Source organism: Oncorhynchus nerka, linkage group LG16 (genome assembly GCF_034236695.1).
Source record: "Oncorhynchus nerka isolate Pitt River linkage group LG16, Oner_Uvic_2.0, whole genome shotgun sequence".
Classification (NCBI taxonomy): Eukaryota; Metazoa; Chordata; class Actinopteri; order Salmoniformes; family Salmonidae; genus Oncorhynchus; species Oncorhynchus nerka.
The window spans coordinates 8457518-8477861 of NC_088411.1; the positions used below are offsets into that span (position 1 = coordinate 8457518).

A 20344-nucleotide genomic window follows, 5' to 3' on the forward strand; every position below is an offset into this window, starting at 1 on the left:
GTATCCACCTCTATGAACAAAGCAATGTTGCTGTTGTGACTGAGCCTCTAACGTCTCATGTGTGAATTCCTTTGTGCAAATTCTTCTTCCTCTCCTTTTGTGAGCCGGGCCAGACATTCCAAAGAGCTACAAAACCTCAACTTCCTAATTACCGATATGTGTTTTCATGAGACACATTGAGAGGTACGCTTAGCGTGCAGGTACAGATAAAGGAGAGAATTACCTTGACAAAGCAAGCCCATTCAGAGAAGAATGATAACAAACACACAGTTCTTTCAAATATATCTGCCTTTACTTGATTCGTGTACTGTACAGCATTTCATTATTATCTGACAGTCACTATTATTCTAAATGACAATAATGGCTATCATTTACTACAAAAAGTTGCATAAATAATTTACATGTGGAAATAAAAAATAAATATGCAGTTCATTTCTTTGAGTCTGCAAGGTTTTTTTTCCTCCCCAACTGCTTTTAGCCAAAAGACCAGACAGGAACAATATGTACAATCAAGCTATACATGACAACTCTACTTATATGACAAAATCCTTTCCAGTTGCTATTTCAAACACACAATTGAACAAGAAGGAAACACTGTCAGTACAGTTTAGAAAACTGAAAATCAGGAAGCGATATGAGAGAATGGAACAATGGAATGTGGACAATAAGTGGAAACGTTATGAGTATTCTTCATGAAATACAGGCCGTAGTACTGAAAGGGTTGAAAAAAGGGAATGGGTTGTCAGCATGGGCAGACTGGGCATCCACAACCTTTTCCTGTCTGTCTTTCTGTCTATTTCTGTCCGTCAGCATCCTGCAGGATATCAACAGCCAATATCAAACCATTCAGATTGAGATTCAGGTTTTTATCTATCTTTCCTGTCAGTGCTATTCAGAGAATGAGTCACTCTAGGTTCTCAATGAATAGAATAGGGACGTGACTAGTTGGTCGCCAATGTTATTTGCTGCTAACAAAATAGTTCCAGTCAGTGTGGGTTTAGTGGAGAATGTTGTGCCAGAGGGTAACAACAGGCACAATTACTGGAGCCGCCTCCACACGTGGACCTTTTGTGTGTGTGTGATTCCTGCAAACAGGAACCAGCCATGTCTAGCGGAAATTCTAAACACAGGAATGGGCTCATTTAGTCATTAAGATGAGTCACAGGAATGCCTAGTTGCCTGTTTGACCGAAGGGACCCTGGTCTTGGACTGCTGACACAGCCATTTCCCCTCTCTCACTCTCCCTCTGCCTCTCTCACAGGGGCTCTAGGGCCACTGGGCCATGGGCCCTAACTGACAGCTCCTGTAAGGCTGCTACGGAGCGAGAGCCCTGGGAGACTCCTGGTGAGTGAGGTGCTGCCCGGGCTGTCATGTGACTGCGTGGTCTGGGGTCAAGGCCAGGGCCTCTCAGGCCTGTCAGCAGCCCACTTCCAGAGCCTGAAGCCCCAGGGCTACCAGGTGCTGCTACGGTACAGTACACACAGCCATGGAAAAGATGGATTAGAACCAGTTACAGCATAGAGACACCTTTCAACCCTATAGGCCTATCAAGCAGTGTAGCCTGCCCGCTGGATGTTTTCACAGGTGGATTTTGAGTTTAGGTGCACCTCTTGCTGTGGCTAAGGTAGATTCTACTTGTGCCTGAGTCAGAGGCCGTTATCTATGAACTGGAGTGTGTAATGATAATCTACACTCCAATCCGAGCAGTGTTCCAACTTTCCTGACCAGTCACATGGCCTTCCCTGGCATAGTCTGTTGACTCATTTGGTCATGCAAATCAAAGGTTCTGAAATATGTTTGAAAATAGGCTGCAAAATCTATAGTGCCTGTCTGGTGAGAAAAACGCATGTCAAGCCAGTCCAACAAACAGCTTAACAAATCCCTTTTTGTTGAAATGTCTCTTCCTCTCCCTCTTCCAATGAAGGAGCCATGTTGGGTTGTGTGTAACATGTGCGTGTGTATGAGTGAGCGTGCTACTTTGGTCTCTGCATTTGTACGGAAGAAGGAAAGGAATCCTCAGTAGGAGTTGCTGACCAGCGTCGGGGTGTTGCTCTTGCTCTGACTCCCGGGAGGCCGGGTGCGTTTCTTGTTGCGTCGGGGCGCGGGCAAAGAGGAGGCCTCCTTGGCCTCTGACTGGTTGTGGTGGCGGCTATAGCGCTTGCACTTGCAGGAGGTGACCACGCGGATTTTGTAAGTCCGGCTGTTGCCGTTGGGGCACTGCAGCTGCACCCGCTGGGTTCGGGAGTGGGCCGGGATGCAGCGGTAGTCGGAAGCGCTGCTCCGCCACCATTTGCCGCGCACGATAGAGTTGGGTAGGAGGTGGGCGGGCATGCACTGACCCGAGCACACCAGCTCCTTGACGGGCTTGGCACTGCGGCAGGAGCCATCAGTGATGTAACGGGTGGAGCGCAGCTCTCTGCAGCTCAGCTCCGAGGCACCTGGGGTGAAGAGGAGGATATCAAGGTTACACAATCTGTGGCATCCCTCCAAAAAACCAAACACTTTGAAGTCGGACCGACTCGAGGGAAACAATCTTCCATTTAACTGTTCAAGAGCAGAGAGCTTGAGAGCTGTGTCTCGAGACTCGAGACGTGCTGAATATGTCAATGACAAAAGTATGTGTGTGTCAGTGTCAAAAGTACGATTCCCACTGTGCGTATAATGTTATTTGTTTATTCTAAGAACTTGGTTTAATTGCATGCGTGGAGCTGGGCTGGGAAATGGAATTATGAGTCTCAATTTAATTAATCGGAAATGTTCATAAACTCTTCCTTCCGTTTCACCATTCAGAAAAACATAACATTTTGAATTTCTTAACGCAGAGAGTACTTTTATTAAAAAAATGTAATGGTAATTAAATAAATGCAATGTTGATATACAAATCCAATTCAAAACCAATGTTGTCCCCATGTTTGGTTAAGGGCTCAGTATAAGGGGGGGAAATAAGTTGCAACTGAACACTAACGTTGATGCATGATCTGATAATGACTGTTGCCTGACAATGAGGTTGGATGTGGAATTCCAGCTGGCAGCAATCAGCTGATAGTAAATCCAGACCAGAATGCTATTAAACAGCTCAATCAAACATAATGGAGATTTAAATCGGAAACAAAAGCTGGCATACACAAAACAGGCCCTCCGGAAAAAGGATGTGAAGATTGGAAACTTTCTCTAAATGCTTGTTGTCATTCCTAAATACAACATTTGACAATTGGAAATGAGACGAATGAACCAAACGATTTGAGAAAGCATATTCAGTGCATAATTGGTCATTCAATATGTTGGCCATGGCCTTTTTAACAGCCCTATGCAAGAGTTATTGTCCTCTTTTTTCTTTTTTACATGTGGCGTGTAGAATGGCAGAGGACATGTCGGTTTAAGAAATTATACACTCTGAGATGCATCTGTTTTCTTCTGTGGCTTTTCTATTGCAAAAAGGCAATAAAAAAGGATTCATGGAAGGATGACTTTTTTCTCCCCTCAGAGAACCTGATCTGGTGTTATTTTGTGGCTCGGCTGGTCGGGCGGCCACAGCATAAGATCTCTCCCCTGTTCTCAGGTCTCTCCCAGTGTGCTGACTGCTGGGCCTAGGGACCAGGGATGGACTGTCATGGAGGAGAGCCAGACAGAGGTCACCCTCTCTGCCTCAATGACCCCACTGGGACCATGGGAAGAATCATGGGAAGATATGGTACTCCCAGAGGAAGGCAGATAGGCCTATGAGAAAGACCACTATCGCATATGATATGACCCAATAGATGATTATTTCTCTCTCTCGGTTGATGGATGTTGATCGGTATAAGAGGAGATTTAAAAAGACGCGTGTTCTTCCAACCCCCACCGCAAAGCTACAGGTGTAGGATCTTAATCTGATTGCCCTGGTGCAAAGAAATGTTATATGTACGGTGTATTTGAGGTTTAAAAAGCATTCTGAAGTTTATCATTTCCACTTTGACATTTCTGACTTGACTTCCCCTTACGAAGAATATATCAAAAATGTTAATGAATTATAATCTACATAATAAATGGCATTTCCTGTTGGTGCATGTTCATTTCCCTTCTGTAGCAAACGGTCTCTAATTAATATCCTGCAGATGTATCTGTTGTTTATCGATTTCAAGTATTATGTTAAATGTATCTCATCCATCATTACAGTATTTTATATCCTAATCACAACATTTGTCATTTGTACTCTATGTACAACTCTTTTAGATTTGAAATGACATGATTAGATTCGGGGTAAACTTGGAAAGAACGACATTGTGCATCTTGAATCCATGAGACAAGGCAATCAGAGATATTTCCTCTGTAAAAAATCTGCATGACTACAGCATAACCTGTACTGGCCACAGGTGGGACTCACTTATCTATCACAGTGTTGCAATTTCCAAATACCTTGAAGAAATCCCCTAAGAGCAGAAACTCTATTTTCTATTTGGACACATGATGTTGCAATTAAATAGTTATGGCATAGGCAGACCTGAACTAATTTGTTGTATAAAAGAGAGGGAAATAGCACCAAGGACAGAGTGAAAACCCCTGATCTCTCATAAGTGCAGCTCTTCAGATCGTGTGAGGATGAAACCACGGGCATATTATGTGTCTGTGACATATTGCCCTATCAGCCTTGGCATAGCATTCATCTAACCGCAATCCGGCTTGCACCATTGAACAGTACAGCTGTTCCAGTCTAATGCATCAGCAGGGAAAGCTGCAATTTAAAACAGCCACTGAAGGTTGAGGCATTACTCATGATATTGCTATTAACTATTCTACATACAGAAAGTAGCACTTATCGGCACGTTCATAAATGAAACATTATTGGATATTCTGGGTGGTCTTTGGAGGGTTTCTTGCCTTAATGATTTACATAAACCACACAGGTGAGGTTTCATTATTCTCCAGAGACTATAGGCTACATTGATATTTTAATCGACACCTTGCGCATTTTTTTATGATTAAAAGGACGTGTGTGGTCTTGCACATTGACAGAAACAAATTAACCCGTGCCTAAAGGATGAGACGCTATGCTGGGAAATATGTGTGTGGGGAAATGAGCAGTTCGCGCCAAGTTGAACAGTGCCGACGGTCAAGAAGTTCATTGCTTGAGAAATAATGCCTTATCTATCTCACATGCGTAACATTACAGATTCTTAGATATTGTCGAAACGTTTACCACAAATTGAAAACTCATTTTTTTCACTAGGTGACTGCGCACATTATGCACGAGAGCATATTGTGCATTCATGTCAATGAGATATTAGCACTATTCCACGCAGTTTATTTTAAACTCCTCGATTTGATATAAGTATCCTACGTTTACATCTAACTATGTGTTAGAGTAAAAATCGAAGGAAATATTTGTTAGATTGATTAAGCAATATCCCAACGTATTCAATTAAATTGATGAAAGATGATCCATACAGATAAATCGTTTCTCTATACCAATCTCACATTGTAGGCTACGAGTGTTTCACAAATAAAGCAAGTCATTATTACAAGTATTCATAATGCGCCTTGAATATGGACATCCTATATTCCTTCTAGCTATGTCGGCTACCAGATAACGTAAAAATAAATACTCACTATAGGAGGCTGTGTTTGCTGATGATCTCCTTCCCCCGTGTTTTGGTCGATTCATTGTATTATTGTTATTATTAGAAGCCAGTGGTATTGGTTCCTCGGGAGGCTGTATGTTTTCAGTATATTCTGGTACGATCTCTGTAGCATCGTTTTTTAGCACCCTCCATCCTTGCACGAAGGTACAACATCCCTGTAGCAGCAGCAGCACGGTGCTGGAGACAAGGAGCGCGAGAGACACCTGCATGCTTATCGATCTGCGGAGCTGGAATAAACTATGGTTAACATGCGCTCTGTGGCAAGTTGACCAATTCCACCCATACAAGAAACTTTGACGCTATTTAAGTACCCCAGCGTTCGTCAAAACTGACAATTAAGTGCTTACACGAAGTGGGAGGGGTCCTGCCCCAGGCAAATTCATTGAAACTGGAGAGGTGCATGTGTGCGCGCCAAGTGAGGTGCGTGCGGGTTTGGGGTTCGTTGGTTTGAGGGAGACAGCGCATCTAGTTCCAGTATTGCCACATTTTTCCTTCGTGATTCATGCAATATGTACGTGTCTCTAAAATATGCCATTTGTTTTGATGTGGTTTTGTTTGGAGTGATACAGGGCGCAGTCTCGATGACCATTGAGTGATGTTTCATGGCAAGGCTGGTTCCTTCTCCATCATAGACAATGTGTTTGATAGCTGGCGCAATTTTGTGTTGTAAAAGAAATATGCAAAATTGTGAAATTCGTACACGTTGACAGATCGCAGCAGTCTATTTGCAATATTACTTGTTTGTTTTAAAGTATTTATTTTAATTGTCGTTTATTGTATGCTCGTGTATCTGCTTTTGAGTTCGACTATTGACTAACTTCAAACATTTATTACAGTCATAGACCACTGAAAAAGTATCTATAGAAATGTAACACCATTCATCATCAAACAATCTCATTAATTCATTTTCACTATTTTTTTTATTAACTGAGAATGACACATGGAGTCCCATCCTGGTTTCAATAAGATCATTAGGATGGAAAAAAATGGACCCAGAAAATTCTTGGCATCCTTGAAAATCACAGCCTTTGGATTTGCAGAGGTGTCATGCCCATATGGGGCACAAGGGCACCTGCTGCTTGATATTTTGTTTGTTTATGTAATTAAAAATAATATATAGCCTGTATTTATTTATTTTTATTTTTTTAAATACATTTTTCAGATGTTAAATTATTTACTTAACTTCATTTTTAAGACCACATTTTATCATAATGATTTATATATATAATAAAAGATCTGTCAGTGGTGTTTTGCAGAGGGGGCACACTACCTGGACCAGGCAAAGAGTAACCCCCTATTCTCCCTAGTAAATGGTTCTTTCCAAGATGCACCATGGAGCAAAGATATGTTAAGGAGGACACTCTAATGCTTGCGGAGAGAGTGACACACACACACACAGCATTTGATTTGATGTTAGCTGCGGGTGATAGGCAAGACTCAATGCTTGTAAATTAATTTGATCAAGCTACATTACATGACCAAAAGTATATGGACACCTGCTCGTCGAACTTCTCATTCCAACATCTTGGGTATTAATATGGAGTTGCTCCCCCTTTTGCTGCTATAACAGCCTCCACCAAACTTTACAGTTGGCACTATGCATTGGGGCAGGTAGCGTTCTCCTGGCATCTGCCAAACCCAGATTTGTCCGTAGGACTGCCAGATGGTAAAGCGTGATTCATCACTCTAGAGAATGCGTTTTCACTGGCAGCAAGCTTTACTCCAGCCGACGCTAGGTATTGCGTATGGTGATCTTAGGCTTGTGTGCGGCTGCTCGGCCATAGAAACCCATTTCAAGAAGCTCCAGACGAACAGTTCTTGTGCTGATGTTGCTTCCAGAGGCAGTTTGGAACTCGGTAGTGAGTGTTGCAACCGAGGACGGACAATTTTTCCACATTACGCACTTCAGCACTCACCGGTACCGTTCTGCGAGCTTGTGTGGGCTACCACTTTGCGACTGAGCCATTGTTGCTCCTAGACGTTTCCACTTCACAATAACAGCACATACAGTTGACTGGGGCAGCTCTAGCAGGGCAGAAATTTGACAAACTGACTTTTTGGAATGTGGTATCTTATGACAGTACCAAGTTAAAAGTCATCAGTAAGACCATTCTACTGCCAATGTTTGTCTATGGAGATTGCATGGCTTTGTGCTCGATTTTATACACCTGTCAGCAATGGGTCATTTGAAGGGCTGTCCACATGCTTGTCCACATGTATAGTGTATGTAGCCTACTAATTCCTTCTTTAAGAATAAATACAGCAAAAATGTTTTGTTGTTTTTCTGTAATACTCAACCTGGTCTCAGAGCATTATGTATTATTTAATATGTACATTCGAGACACGTTTGGTATGGTATCTATCAATTTGTGGATGTCCATCACCCATTTCGTATGATATGTTACGAATTACAATTGTATTATATGTTACACATTCTTTAAATGTACAAAATGTTACAAATTTGAAAAGTGTACAATATATTACAAATTTGCAAAAACATATATGTTACGAATTCTAGCTGGGTAGCTAGGTGGCTAACGTTAGCTAGCTGGCTAACGTTAGCTAGGCTAGGGGTTATGGTTAAAGTAGGTTTCAATTTATGAGTCAGGTTAAAGGGTTAAGGTTAGGGGATGGGTTAGCTAAAAGGGTTGAGATTAGGGTTAGTTGAAGGGTTAGCTAACATGCTAAGTAGTTGTAATGTAGCTCAAATGTAGTAAGTAGTTGAAAAGTTGCGAATGAGTTAAAATGCTCAAGTTGTCTATGATGAGATTCAAACTCGTAACCTTTGGGTTGCTAGACTATTGCGTTATATGCCCACCCATCCACCCTGACCAATTAACCATCTGTCTTATGTAACCATACCAAACGTAACATATCATACTAAATGGAGTGTCTCGGATTTACAGTATGTATAGAATAATATAAAATGCTTAGAGACTTATAGGTTATAATACTAGCCACCTGGCAATTTTTGTTAAGTTGGCTTTAGCTAGCCAGCTAGATCAGTTCCCAATCTCCCAACCTCATAACTCGCTACCAAGACATTTCAGGCTATCAATCAAGCTGGTGTAGTTTGTCTTACTATCTTAGCTGGCATGCCTGCTTTCGAAAGTACTAAAATTGCTTTAATTCTTGGGTTATACTATATGTGGCAGTTGTACTAAACTCCTAAGGCAGAATAATGGGTGCATGACGACCCTGATTGGAGTCGGAGGCTCAATTGTACAAATACTGCCCTCTTGAGGGACAATAAACAAATAAACTGTTCAGAGGAAGCAGATAGGATTATGACTGCCCTCTGATCAAACTGAAATGTTCTCCTATTGGAGTCATTTTAAGAACACAGCAGACATGCACAGACAGGCCAACCAGGGTGTGTTGCATGAAAAATTATACTTTTACACACATTCATAAAATAGTACTGTTCATGACACATTGTCTCCTCTCTTACTCATTTTGGGAACTGAGCAATGGTCATAATGAGATGTTTGATGGTTTCCTTCTAGCTTCAGGCCTATTGAAACCCTAAATCAGGGTTGGAATAAAGGGAGCCATCCAACCGGCTTCAAAACCATGCCAATAACGATCAAGGATGAAGATGATTCATTATTGTTGAAATGCTCCTTTCAGGGGCCACAACAAACAAACAGCCTAAAACCTGTCAAAAAGAGAGATCATTATCGTTGTTGATGAACTTCTAACTTTGGCACAGTGATTTAGTGGACTGGACACCACTCTCCAGAAGACTCTGTCCATGTGTTTCCATGCCTTCCCTTCTGTCGTCACGCTGGCGAAGAATGGTCCCGTGTTCACCCCAGAGCCAACTCTGATTACTACCTTGCCTCCGTCCCTGCCGCTCACAGTCCTCATTTAGATCTTTCTGGCTTTCTGAATAGAACACCCGGGCTCCAGTGCTTTTTTACTGGTTTATCGATAGCAGCCGAGGACCTGAATAACAATCAGATGCTCTCCAGATTGTGGGCTGCCAGCAGCGAGAAAGGATGGGTGGATATTTTATTTTATAGGAGACGAACAAACCATGTCTGAGCCACATAAAGAAAACATTTAGCTGCTCAGGACTCAACCTGGTCTCATAGACTAGACATAACATAGTAAACGTAAATCCAGGACACTCAAATTAGTATGCTATGTTTGGTATGGTTACATAAGACAGAAGGTTACTTAAGACAAAAAAACGAAAGTAGGGTGGTTGGTCGGGGTGGACGTATAAGGTTGCGAGTTCGAATCTCATTACAGACAACTTTAGCATTTTAGCTAATTAGCAACTTTTCAACTATTTACTAATTTTCAGCTACTTTTCAACTACTTAGCATGTTACTCAACCCTTCCTCTAACCCTAACCTTAACCCTTTTAGCTAACCTTAACTTTAACCCTTTAACTTAAATTAAAGGGTTAAGTTTAGGAGTTAACTCCTAATCTTAACCCTAACTAACGTTAGCCACATAGCTAATGTTAGCCACCTAGCTGAAATTCGTAACATATAGTACATTTGCAAATTCGCAACATATAATATGAATTGTCATTCGTAACATACCATACGAAATGGGTGATGGACATCCACAAATGAATGCATACCATATGAAACGTAGTGTCTCGGATTTGGATACAGATTAATACGAAATGCTATGAAACCAGGTTGCAGCAGCCAGGACTGGAGGACTGGGTGTTGGGAAACAGTGATTCAAGATGCTGACTACTTGACCACACATGTTTGAAAAAGATGTTTATTTCAGATGCAGTATAATGGGTGAAAATAGTTGTAAATGGTGCGTGAAATCGTAAATGTCTGTTTTGCAATTCATTTTGCCCAAATTCTTAATTGTTTACATTTTTCGTCATTGTTTAAGTCAGTCTGTAGTTCTGCAGAGTATCAACAAAACCTCTCATATCTGGCATCTTCCCCTAAATACACCCTGCTGGCGTGATATCTATCTTAATAGTTTCCATTGGAGAGGGTCATATAGAGTGCAAAATGGAAAGGACATAAAATGCAGGCAAACATGTTGATGGAACAATATACTGTATACTGTATCACCATGCATTCATGTCCCTCTGTTCACATAATATGACAACTGCATAGGACTGTACTTGAGGACGGGAGTGTCCAAGCAACTCAAAAGACAAGAAGAGTGCACTAAATCTACTCAATTTAATGGAGGGACCCTGATAACCACAAATTGAAAGAGATATTGTAGGAATCTGTCTATAGTTGGGGACTCCTGAGTGGTGCAGCGGTCTAAGGCACTGCATCTCAGTGCTAGAGGCATCACTACAGACACCCTGGTTCGAATCCAGGCTGTATCACAAACAGCTGTGATTAGGAGTCCCATAGGGCGGCGTGCTATTGGCTCAGCGTTGTCCGGGTTTGGCCGGTATAGGCCGTCATTGACAATGAGAATTTGTTCTTAACTGACTTGCCGAGTGAAATATTTTTTTCAGTTGCTTTGGAGAGGAGATATTGGATACATGGAAACATTTAACAATGTGTATTAGCTAAGCTACTTGGGGAAAGATTATCAATCCCTGCATGTTTAAAAGCAATGCATTATTGGCAGGTGTTCTGCACTGTATCACAGTGTATATTTTACAGGGCAGGAATGCTTTGCTTTGCTTTCAAACAGTCCAGGCACTTGATTTATTATCCATTCATATAAACACAATTCAGTCTAAACTGCTTCTGCACATTGTCACACAATGATAAAGATTGATCAACATACATTATAATGTTGCACTCTCCACAAAACAGAACACAGGACATTTTCTATCTAGGAAATGCTTTATGATATACATTTTCACCCTGCCTCTATAGCTGAAGCTAAACTAACTGTGTGAAAATCCTCTGCTATTTCAACGGCGAAGCTAGAATATCAACCATTTGTCATGACAGGAATTGTTGAGCTTTACGCCACCCATCTCCCATTTACTCGCGACGCATGACGCATGTGACAAGGACTAATAGACTATCAAGGACTACAAGGCAAATCCAGCTGTGTGGTTCCCACCGAAGCCTCCCTCCCAGACGAGTTTAACACATTCTATGCTCACCTCGAGGCAGACAATACCAAGCCATCCAGGAAGACTCTCTCTGCTCTGGGCGACTAGGTGCTTTCGCTCTCCTAGGCTGACGTGAGGAAAACTCTCAAAAGCCGCTGGCCCAGATGGCATCCCTGGCTGCGTCCTCAGAGTGTATGCTGACCAGCTGTCGGGTGTCTTCAGACATCTTCATCCTGTCCCAGGCTGTAGTCCCCACTTGCTTCAAGGAGACCACCATCATCCCATTGCCCAAGAAAACCAAGGTGCCCAAATGACTATCGCCCCATCAAACTCACCTTGGTCATCATAAAGTGCTAAGAGAGGCTGGTTGTGGTCTACATCAAATCAAATTTTTATCAAATTTTATTTGTCACATACACATGGTTAGCAGATGTTAATGCGAGTGTAGCGAAATGCTTGTGCTTCTAGTTCCGACAATGCAGTGATAACCAACAAGTAATCTAACTAACAATTCCAAAACTACTGTCTTATACACAGTGTAAGGGGATAAGGAATATGTACATAAGGATATATGAATGAGTGATGGTACAGAGCAGCATACAGTAGATGGTATCGAGTACAGTATATACATATGAGATGAGTATGTAGACAAAGTAAACAAAGTGGCATAGTTAAAGTGGCTAGTGACATAAGAATGCAGTCGATGATCTAGAGTACAGTATATACATATGCATATGAGATGAATAGTGTAGGGTAAGTAACATTATATAAGGTAGCATTGTTTAAAGTGGCTAGTGATATATTTACATCATTTCCCATCAATTCCCATTATTAAAGTGGCTGGAGTTGGGTCAGTGTCAATGACAGTGTGTTGGCAGCAGCCACTCAATGTTAGTGATTGCTGTTTAACAGTCTGATGGCCTTGAGATAGAAGCTGTTTTTCAGTCTCTCGGTCCCAGCTTTGATGCACCTGTACTGACCTCGCCTTCTGGATGATAGCGGGGTGAACAGGCAGTGGTTTGGGTGGTTGATGTCCTTGATGATCTTTATGGCCTCCTGTAACATCGGGTGGTGTAGGTGTCCTGGAGGCAGGTAGTTTGCCCCGGTGATGCGTTGTGCAGACCTCACTACCCTCTGGAGAGCCTTACGGTTGAGGGCGGAGCAGTTGCCGTACCAGGCGGTGATACAGCCCGCCAGGATGCTCCGATGTGCATCTGTAGAAGTTTGTGAGTGCTTTTGGTGACAAGCCGAATTTCTTCAGCCTCCTGAGGTTGAAGAGGCGCTGCTGCGCCTTCTTCACGACGCTGTCAGTGTGAGTGGACCAATTCAGTTTGTCTGTGATGTGTATGCCGAGGAACTTAAAACTTGCTACCCTCTCCACTACTGATCCATCGATGTGGATAGGGGTGTTCCCTCTGCTGTTTCCTGAAGTCCACAATCATCTCCTTAGTTTTGTTGACGTTGAGTGTGAGGTTATTTTCCTGACACCACACTCCGAGGGCCCTCACCTCCTCCCTGTAGGCCGTCTCGTCGTTGTTGGTAATCAAGCCTACCACTGTTGTGTCGTCCGCAAACTTGATGATTGAGTTGGAGGCGTGCATGGCCACGCAGTCGTGGGTGAACAGGGAGTACAGGAGAGGGCTCAGAACGCACCTTGTGGGGCCCCCTGAGGATCAGCGGGGAGGAGATGTTGTTGCCTACCCTCACCACCTGTGGGCGGCCCGTCAGGAAGTCCAGTACCCAGTTGCACAGGGCGGGGTCGAGACCCAGGGTCTCGAGCTTGATGACGAGCTTGGAGGGTACTATGGTATTGAATGCCGAGCTGTAGTCGATGAACAGCATTCTCACATAGGTATTCCTCTTGTCCAGGTGGGTTAGGGCAGTGTGCAGTGTGGTTGAGATTGCATCGTCTGTGGACCTATTTGGGCGGTAAGCAAATTGGAGTGGGTCTAGGGTGTCAGGTAGGGTGGAGGTGATATGGTCCTTGACTAGTCTCTCAAAGCACTTCATGATGACGGAAGTGAGTGCTACGGGGCGGTAGTCGTTTAGCTCAGTTACCTTAGCTTTCTTGGGAACAGGAACAATGGTGGCCCTCTTGAAGCATGTGGGAACAGCAGACTGGTATAGGGATTGATTGAATATGTCCGTAAACACACCGGCCAGCTGGTCTGCGCATGCTCTGAGGGCGCGGCTGGGGATGCCGTCTGGGCCTGCAGCCTTGCGAGGGTTAACACGTTTAAATGTCTTACTCACCTCGGCTGCAGTGAAGGAGAGACTGCATGTTTTCGTTGCAGGCAGTGTCAGTGGCACTGTATTGTCCTCAAAGCGGGCAAAAAAGTGATTTAGTCTGCCTGGGAGCAAGACATCCTGGTCCGTGACTGGGCTGGGTTTCTTCTTGTAGTCCGTGATTGACTGTAGACCCTGCCACATGCCTCTTGTGTCTGAGCCATTGAATTGAGATTCCACTTTGTCTCTGTACTGACGCTTAGCTTGTTTAATAGCCTTGCGGAGGGAATAGCTGCATTGTTTATATTCGGACATATTACCAGACACCTTGCCCTGATTAAAAGCAGTGGTTCGCGCTTTCAGTTTCACGCGAATGCTGCCATCAATCCACGGTTTCTGGTTTGGGAATCAAGGCCAGCATGCCAGGCACACTGGACCCACTCCAATTTGCCTACCACTGTGGACCAACAGATCCACAGAAGATCCCATTTTCATCGCTATTCACACAGACGTAACACATCTAGACAAGAGGAACACCTGTGAGAATCCTGTTCATTGACTACAGCAGCATTCAACACTATTGTTCCCATCAAGCTCAGAGGCCTGTGTCTGGACACCACCCTCTGCAACTGGATCCTGGACTTCCTGACTGGCAGACCACAGGCTATTAGGATTGGCAACAACACCCCCTCCACAGTGACTCTTGACACAGGGGTGTGTCCTCAGGCCTCTGCTGTACTCCCTGTTCACCAATGACTGCATGGCTTTGCACGACACCAGCTCCACCATAAAGTTTGCAGACAAAACCACGGTTGTAGGCCTGATAACCAACAACGACGAGCCAGCCTATAGGGAGGTGGTAAGTGAACTGGCATTGTGGTGCCAGTTCACTTACCTCTCCCTCAACATCAGCAAAACAAAAGAGTTGGTTGTTGACTTCAGGAAGCAGAGGAGGGAACATGGCCCGATCCACATCAACGGGACTAGAGTAGAGAGTCAGCAGTTTTATGTTCCTTGGCGTCCATATCACAGAGGACTTGACATGGTCGAACATCAACACCACTCTTATCAAGAGGGTGCATCACCGACTCTACTTCCTAAGGTGGCTGATGTTACCTGGCATGCCACCCCGGGTCCTTTCCAAATAATACCGCAGCACCATCGAGAGCGCCCTTACCGGTTGCATCACGGCCTGGTATGGGAATTGCTTCGTCGATGACTGCAAGGCCCTCCAGTGGGTGGTGAAGATGGACCAGTACATCACTGGGACCATGCTCCCATCCATCCAGGACATTTACTCAAAATGTTGCCTGTGGAAGGCCTGCAGCATCATCAAGGTGCCCACACACCCTAGCCACGAAGTGTTCACTCCCTTACTGTGGGGCAGTTTGTATCGGAGCATTAGGTCGGATAACAACAGGTTCAAAGACAGTTTCTATTTACAAGCATTAGACTGTTCAACACTTTAACTGGACAGACCACCTGCTCTGATTCTCCACACCTTAGCAAACACACACACACGTGTGTTGTGTATCTCTCAGCTCTATCCTCTACTAGGCCTAAAACCTAATGCTGCATATTCTCGTAGGTAGACGGTAGTCTCATTCTATGCCCTGGCAAACAAGGCTAAGTGGACACCAGCAGGACCACATAACATTCTTTATCTCTTGTCCCAATGCTTTCCAAACTGAGCCTTCATCTAAATCTGCTTCGTACACCAAAGCAGGCATGAGCCATGTGGTGGGAACTGTGGGAACCTCGACTGCGGCTTGACTGGGGAGCCTGAACCATGTGCTAACCAGTTGCGCTACCCAGCATGCCGCTCACCATGCCGCCTGCCGCAGGTGCTATTCTTAGCTGCCAAAGTAATTACCCTACAAATCAAATTATTCACTGCCAACGTGAAGGCTTTCTCTGGAGCGTTTTACAAGAAGCTCTAACATAGCGGTAGATTACGAGGCAAGGGAACAAAATTCTAGCTTCTTTCTCCTCTCCTTGACTGACCTCTCACCAAATACACATGGCTGACGCCAGAAGGAGAAATCTCTGATGGGATATTTTGGAGGAGAGCAGGGGGTTTTGCACACAACATTAGTGGTTATGAAAACCAAACGTTATGGTCCTTTTCCCAAAAAACATCCAATATCAACTGTCTGTCCACCCTCCCTTTCTTTTCTCTGCAGGCCGGCATGTTTCTCCTGATTGTCTTTGGTCGCTGCTCCACTTTGTTATAATCCAGATTGCTACTTTTGAAATGCTTTTATCAAATGGGGGCCAGGATTGCCAACAGAGATTCAACAGAGCATTTTTCCCATACCTTAAAATGACCTCTTAATTGGTTTGGCATTGTCAGTCTTCTCTGTGACCTAGGTTTGCCATTTGATGTTCAATGTCGATGCTATTCATTCGATTGGAAACCTTGTAGGTTTACAAGACTGTATTATACATTGGCCATAAATTATGTGCACAGCGTTTATTTAACCTCTTAGAATGGGGAAGCTCCAACGGGGCTGCCTGCATGTGAAACCCGATTGGGCCAGGAGGAGAGGTCTGCTTGTGGGATTGTGGCCATATGGTTTGTTAATGGAGCCCTCTCTCGCTGTCTCTGTGTGTGTGTCCATATAGTGGTATGGCTGTGGAGGTCACACTCACACCACATACATGAACAGAGATCCTGCATTTCTACACTAACACGATTCAGGGCATTTTGATATGGAACCTGGTCCAATGTATGATGTAGTGGTATATCCTGGGTATTTCTTATCCTACCAAATATTCCCTGACTGTGTTTTTTAAAGCTTTTGATATTCCTTGCCCGCGTCAACCTGTCAGGAAACACGCCCAAACCCAACTTGAGAAAACATAAGTACTAGCAGCATGGCCCACCCAAATCTAAACTATAGGAAGCTTGAACCATATTGATGAATGAGAACCCAGAGAAAGGCAACACATTCCAATGGAGTGTGATAATCTCCCAGAATACCGAGTGAGGTGTTCTAATTAGCCATGAAAGTATAAACAACCTTCAGCTGCTGAACAGACAAGAATTGACATCCACACACAGGGTGTAAAAACATTCTTAGAGCCGTTCAGGACTAACAAAACAAGGTACGAAACGTGAAAATAATCTCCAGCTCTGGCATCTAATGCAATAAAGACCAATTATAAGCAGAGATTGTCTCATAAAGGTAGCTGTTGAGCGTCGCAGATAAGTAGCCATTCCCTTTGGCCACCCAGCCTGCTAGCTTCCAGAAAACACTACCCATCTCCCAAAACTCGAACACTGCCTATCCATTGCTGACAGTAGTGTGAAAACAAACCTGTTGCGGAGAGAAACAGATGAACCCTAAATTCCTAAGTTAGATGGTATATCCCTGTGTTTACCTCCACACTTGGGGGTTTTCATTCAGCAATGTGGGCGTTCATGGGTTGGCTATGTGATAAGAGATTGATAAGATAGATATGGTCATGGTAAAATAGTACATGTATAAATAAATAAAAATGTCTCCCTGTTCATGCTATGAATATTGATACTGTATTTCTTGCAAGAATTTTGCCTGTTGCCATGTAGTTCTGGGTGGTCGTTTTCCACAGCCAGTGGCAATAATAGGGTGCATATACAGGCCATATTTATTTTATATACCCTGAAGTATATTTGGTCATTTTCTTTCAGATGTACTGTGTATGGCGCTAACAAAATGTTCCTGTCAAGCTACAGTACCTTTGAATCCAGGTTGTTATGTGGGTGGTACACTGTCACACAAAGCCATCCAGAGTAAATGAAAGTAAGTAGCACTCAATATCACGTTGCACAATTGATATCCAAAACACATGCTATTTAAGGCTAACCTTGGCAGGAGGACATATAAGCCCTATGTGGAGCGTCACCAATATCACCCCAGTTTCCTCTGTTATGACTTGTTATTACTATACCTTAGCAAGCGTTTCATGCGGATGTTAGGCCTGTGGATAATTTGACCACATTATGTTTCACATTCCGCAATATTAATAATAATAATAATAATGCTTTTCAATTGGGGAGAGTGGGGTAAATTGAGATTATTATTTTTTACATTCAACATCACTCAGTCAAGGGAAATATAGTTTTCTTTCTAATAAAGATATCAACATTATTTCCAGGGATACACAACATCCTGAAACATATCAGAATTCAAGTAAACATTACAGTTTTGAAAACATAGTCCAGAAAAAGTGGCACAACTTACCGCTGGTATGGGGTAACTGGAGCCGCTGGACAGGGTAAGTTAAGCCACCGACAAATATCTGTAATTGTATGCATCTTTTAAGGCTTAACACCTCACAAACACTTTGTACTTTATTAAACAATTTTAACAAAGTCCAAGCCCTGCTGTTACCTCATATCCCAGCGAAAATACCTTGCATTACACCTACAGTACAAGAATGCACTTTCCTGCTAGGTTTAGGACATCATATTGAAGTTTACAGAGACCCCCCCCGACAGTTTCCAGTATCTATTCTAGGGAGGCTAGGGTCAGTCTGTCTTATCTGGTGTCCTTGTGTGAATCTAAGTATGCTCCCTCTAATTCTCCCTCCCTCCCCTCCCCGAGCCCTACAATCATGCTTTAGGACTATGTGGCCTGATGACTCCTGCCTGTCCCCAGTCCACCTGGTCGTGCTGCTGCTCCAGTTTCAGCTAGGGAACCTGACCTGTTCACCAGACGCGCTACCTTGGCTCGACTTACCCATTTGGAACAACTTACCACACCCTCCCCTACAGGTAACAAGGTGATTCACATCACAAAATAATACAATTAAAGTATAAACAAATAAACAAAGACAGGAGGATGGAGAAAGAAAAAAAAGATAGCTAATTATACATTGAAATCATACATTAATAGTATATTTTTTCAAAGTGTGTTCAGCGGGGATTTAAAAAGAGGCACTGAATCTGCAAGTCTGATCTCATCTGGCAGATCATTTCAAAGTCTAGGGGCCCTAATGGCAAATGCCCGGTCTCCTTTTGTTTTCAACCTACACTTTGGATTGGCAAACAGTGCCCAGGCAGAGGATCTCAGGCTGTCCTATAGTGAGGGAGATAAAGGGAGATAAAATATCTGCGATACAGGATGAGGATAAAACCAATGATGAACTGGTCCCTTATTAAATAAATCCATCATTATTACTGTCTGACACTATTATTACTATTATTCTGCATGTTTCCCAACTCAAATGAAAACCTTCGGAAAGAATAACAGACATTCCACAGCAGGCAAGCTGGAGTTATACACTCCCCATCGCTTTCCCTCAAAGGTCAGAAAAATGAAAATGTTTTTTTTTTGTTCTTTTTTTTTGTGCGTGGTGGGGGGGGGCATTAAATATGTTATGCTCTCACCGCCAACTCTTAAAGGGATGGGTAGTTCTAAAGAGCTTGGCGGCCATCTTGTGTCAAGCATGACATGACAGTTTCTTCTTTCTCCTTAATAAACATCAGAAATGCGTGCTTGGCTCGGCTCCACAGCACTGTAAAACAACAGAGCAGGAGGAGATGAAAAGAGCAACACCACCACGGGCACAGGCGCTTGGAAGAGGATCTGAGGGCCATCCATTCCAAACCCCATTCTATCTGATATTTCCCAATAATTAGCGCTGCGCCACAGATGTTCCCCCTCTTCCCTCCCTCTATTCCACCTCACCGCCCTGTTTTTTTTTTTTTTTTGTGAAATGAGCGCGGTGGAGTATTAGGACAAGGAGTTAAGGGGAGCATCATGTGCTTTTAATTTGATAAAGTCATTAAAAAGAGGACAAAGATGAAAGCGGAAAGGCCTACATTAAAAAGACATGTAAAGAATTGCAAAATAACCTACAATATCGCTGCAGAGATGGAATTCAGATCCGAGCCGCTCGATGTTGGATGAACCCAAACATATTGATTTCACCCAGAACGCAGAGTTAATTTTGAATTAAAAAATTTGCCTTCTGGTATTTTGACATTATAAACCCTGAGGGAAAAGGGATAAATTAGTCGACTAGCATTATTAAACCGATAATATCTGCTTTACATATGACTAGTACACTACACCACTGAAGCATCTCCTTCCAAAGCTAATAAATATTCACATAAAATTTGAGTGCTAGTTTCAACACATGCTGGATTATGCACTGTGTTGTCGCTGATGTAATTACAGCTCTGTAAGAGAGAATGGTTCTGTTGACATCACAGATTACAGGAAGACAAGTCTCTCTCTTCCAGCATTCTGACACATCCTCAGAGTATCTGACTGTTTCCCTAATATAGCGAAGGAATGAGGCCATTCTCACTTCCAACTGTGCTACATATCCCTTTGCAAGACGTCCGCCTTGAATCCTCTGCCATCCCCACAACACAGCATAGACACTTCCTATCGGAGAATCCCACTAGCTGCAGATAGCTGAAGTAAATTACACGTCATCATGCTAAGCCTAGCTCGATTATTGATGAGATTCCGGATACAGCGATCCTGGA

General features: G+C 43.3%; 1 protein-coding gene across 1 annotated transcript; it reads right to left on the minus strand.

Moving 5' to 3' along the window:
- Window positions 1-255: 255 nt before the first annotated feature.
- Window positions 256-6039, minus strand: LOC115143975 (sclerostin-like). Its single transcript, XM_029684484.2, has 2 exons — window positions 5587-6039; window positions 256-2438 (listed from the first exon to the last, which is right to left on the minus strand). The coding sequence occupies exons 1-2, from the start codon at window positions 5825-5827 to the stop codon at window positions 2017-2019; spliced, it is 663 nt and encodes a 220-aa protein (XP_029540344.1). The 5' UTR covers window positions 5828-6039; the 3' UTR covers window positions 256-2016.
- Between the last annotated feature and the right edge of the window lie 14305 nt (window positions 6040-20344).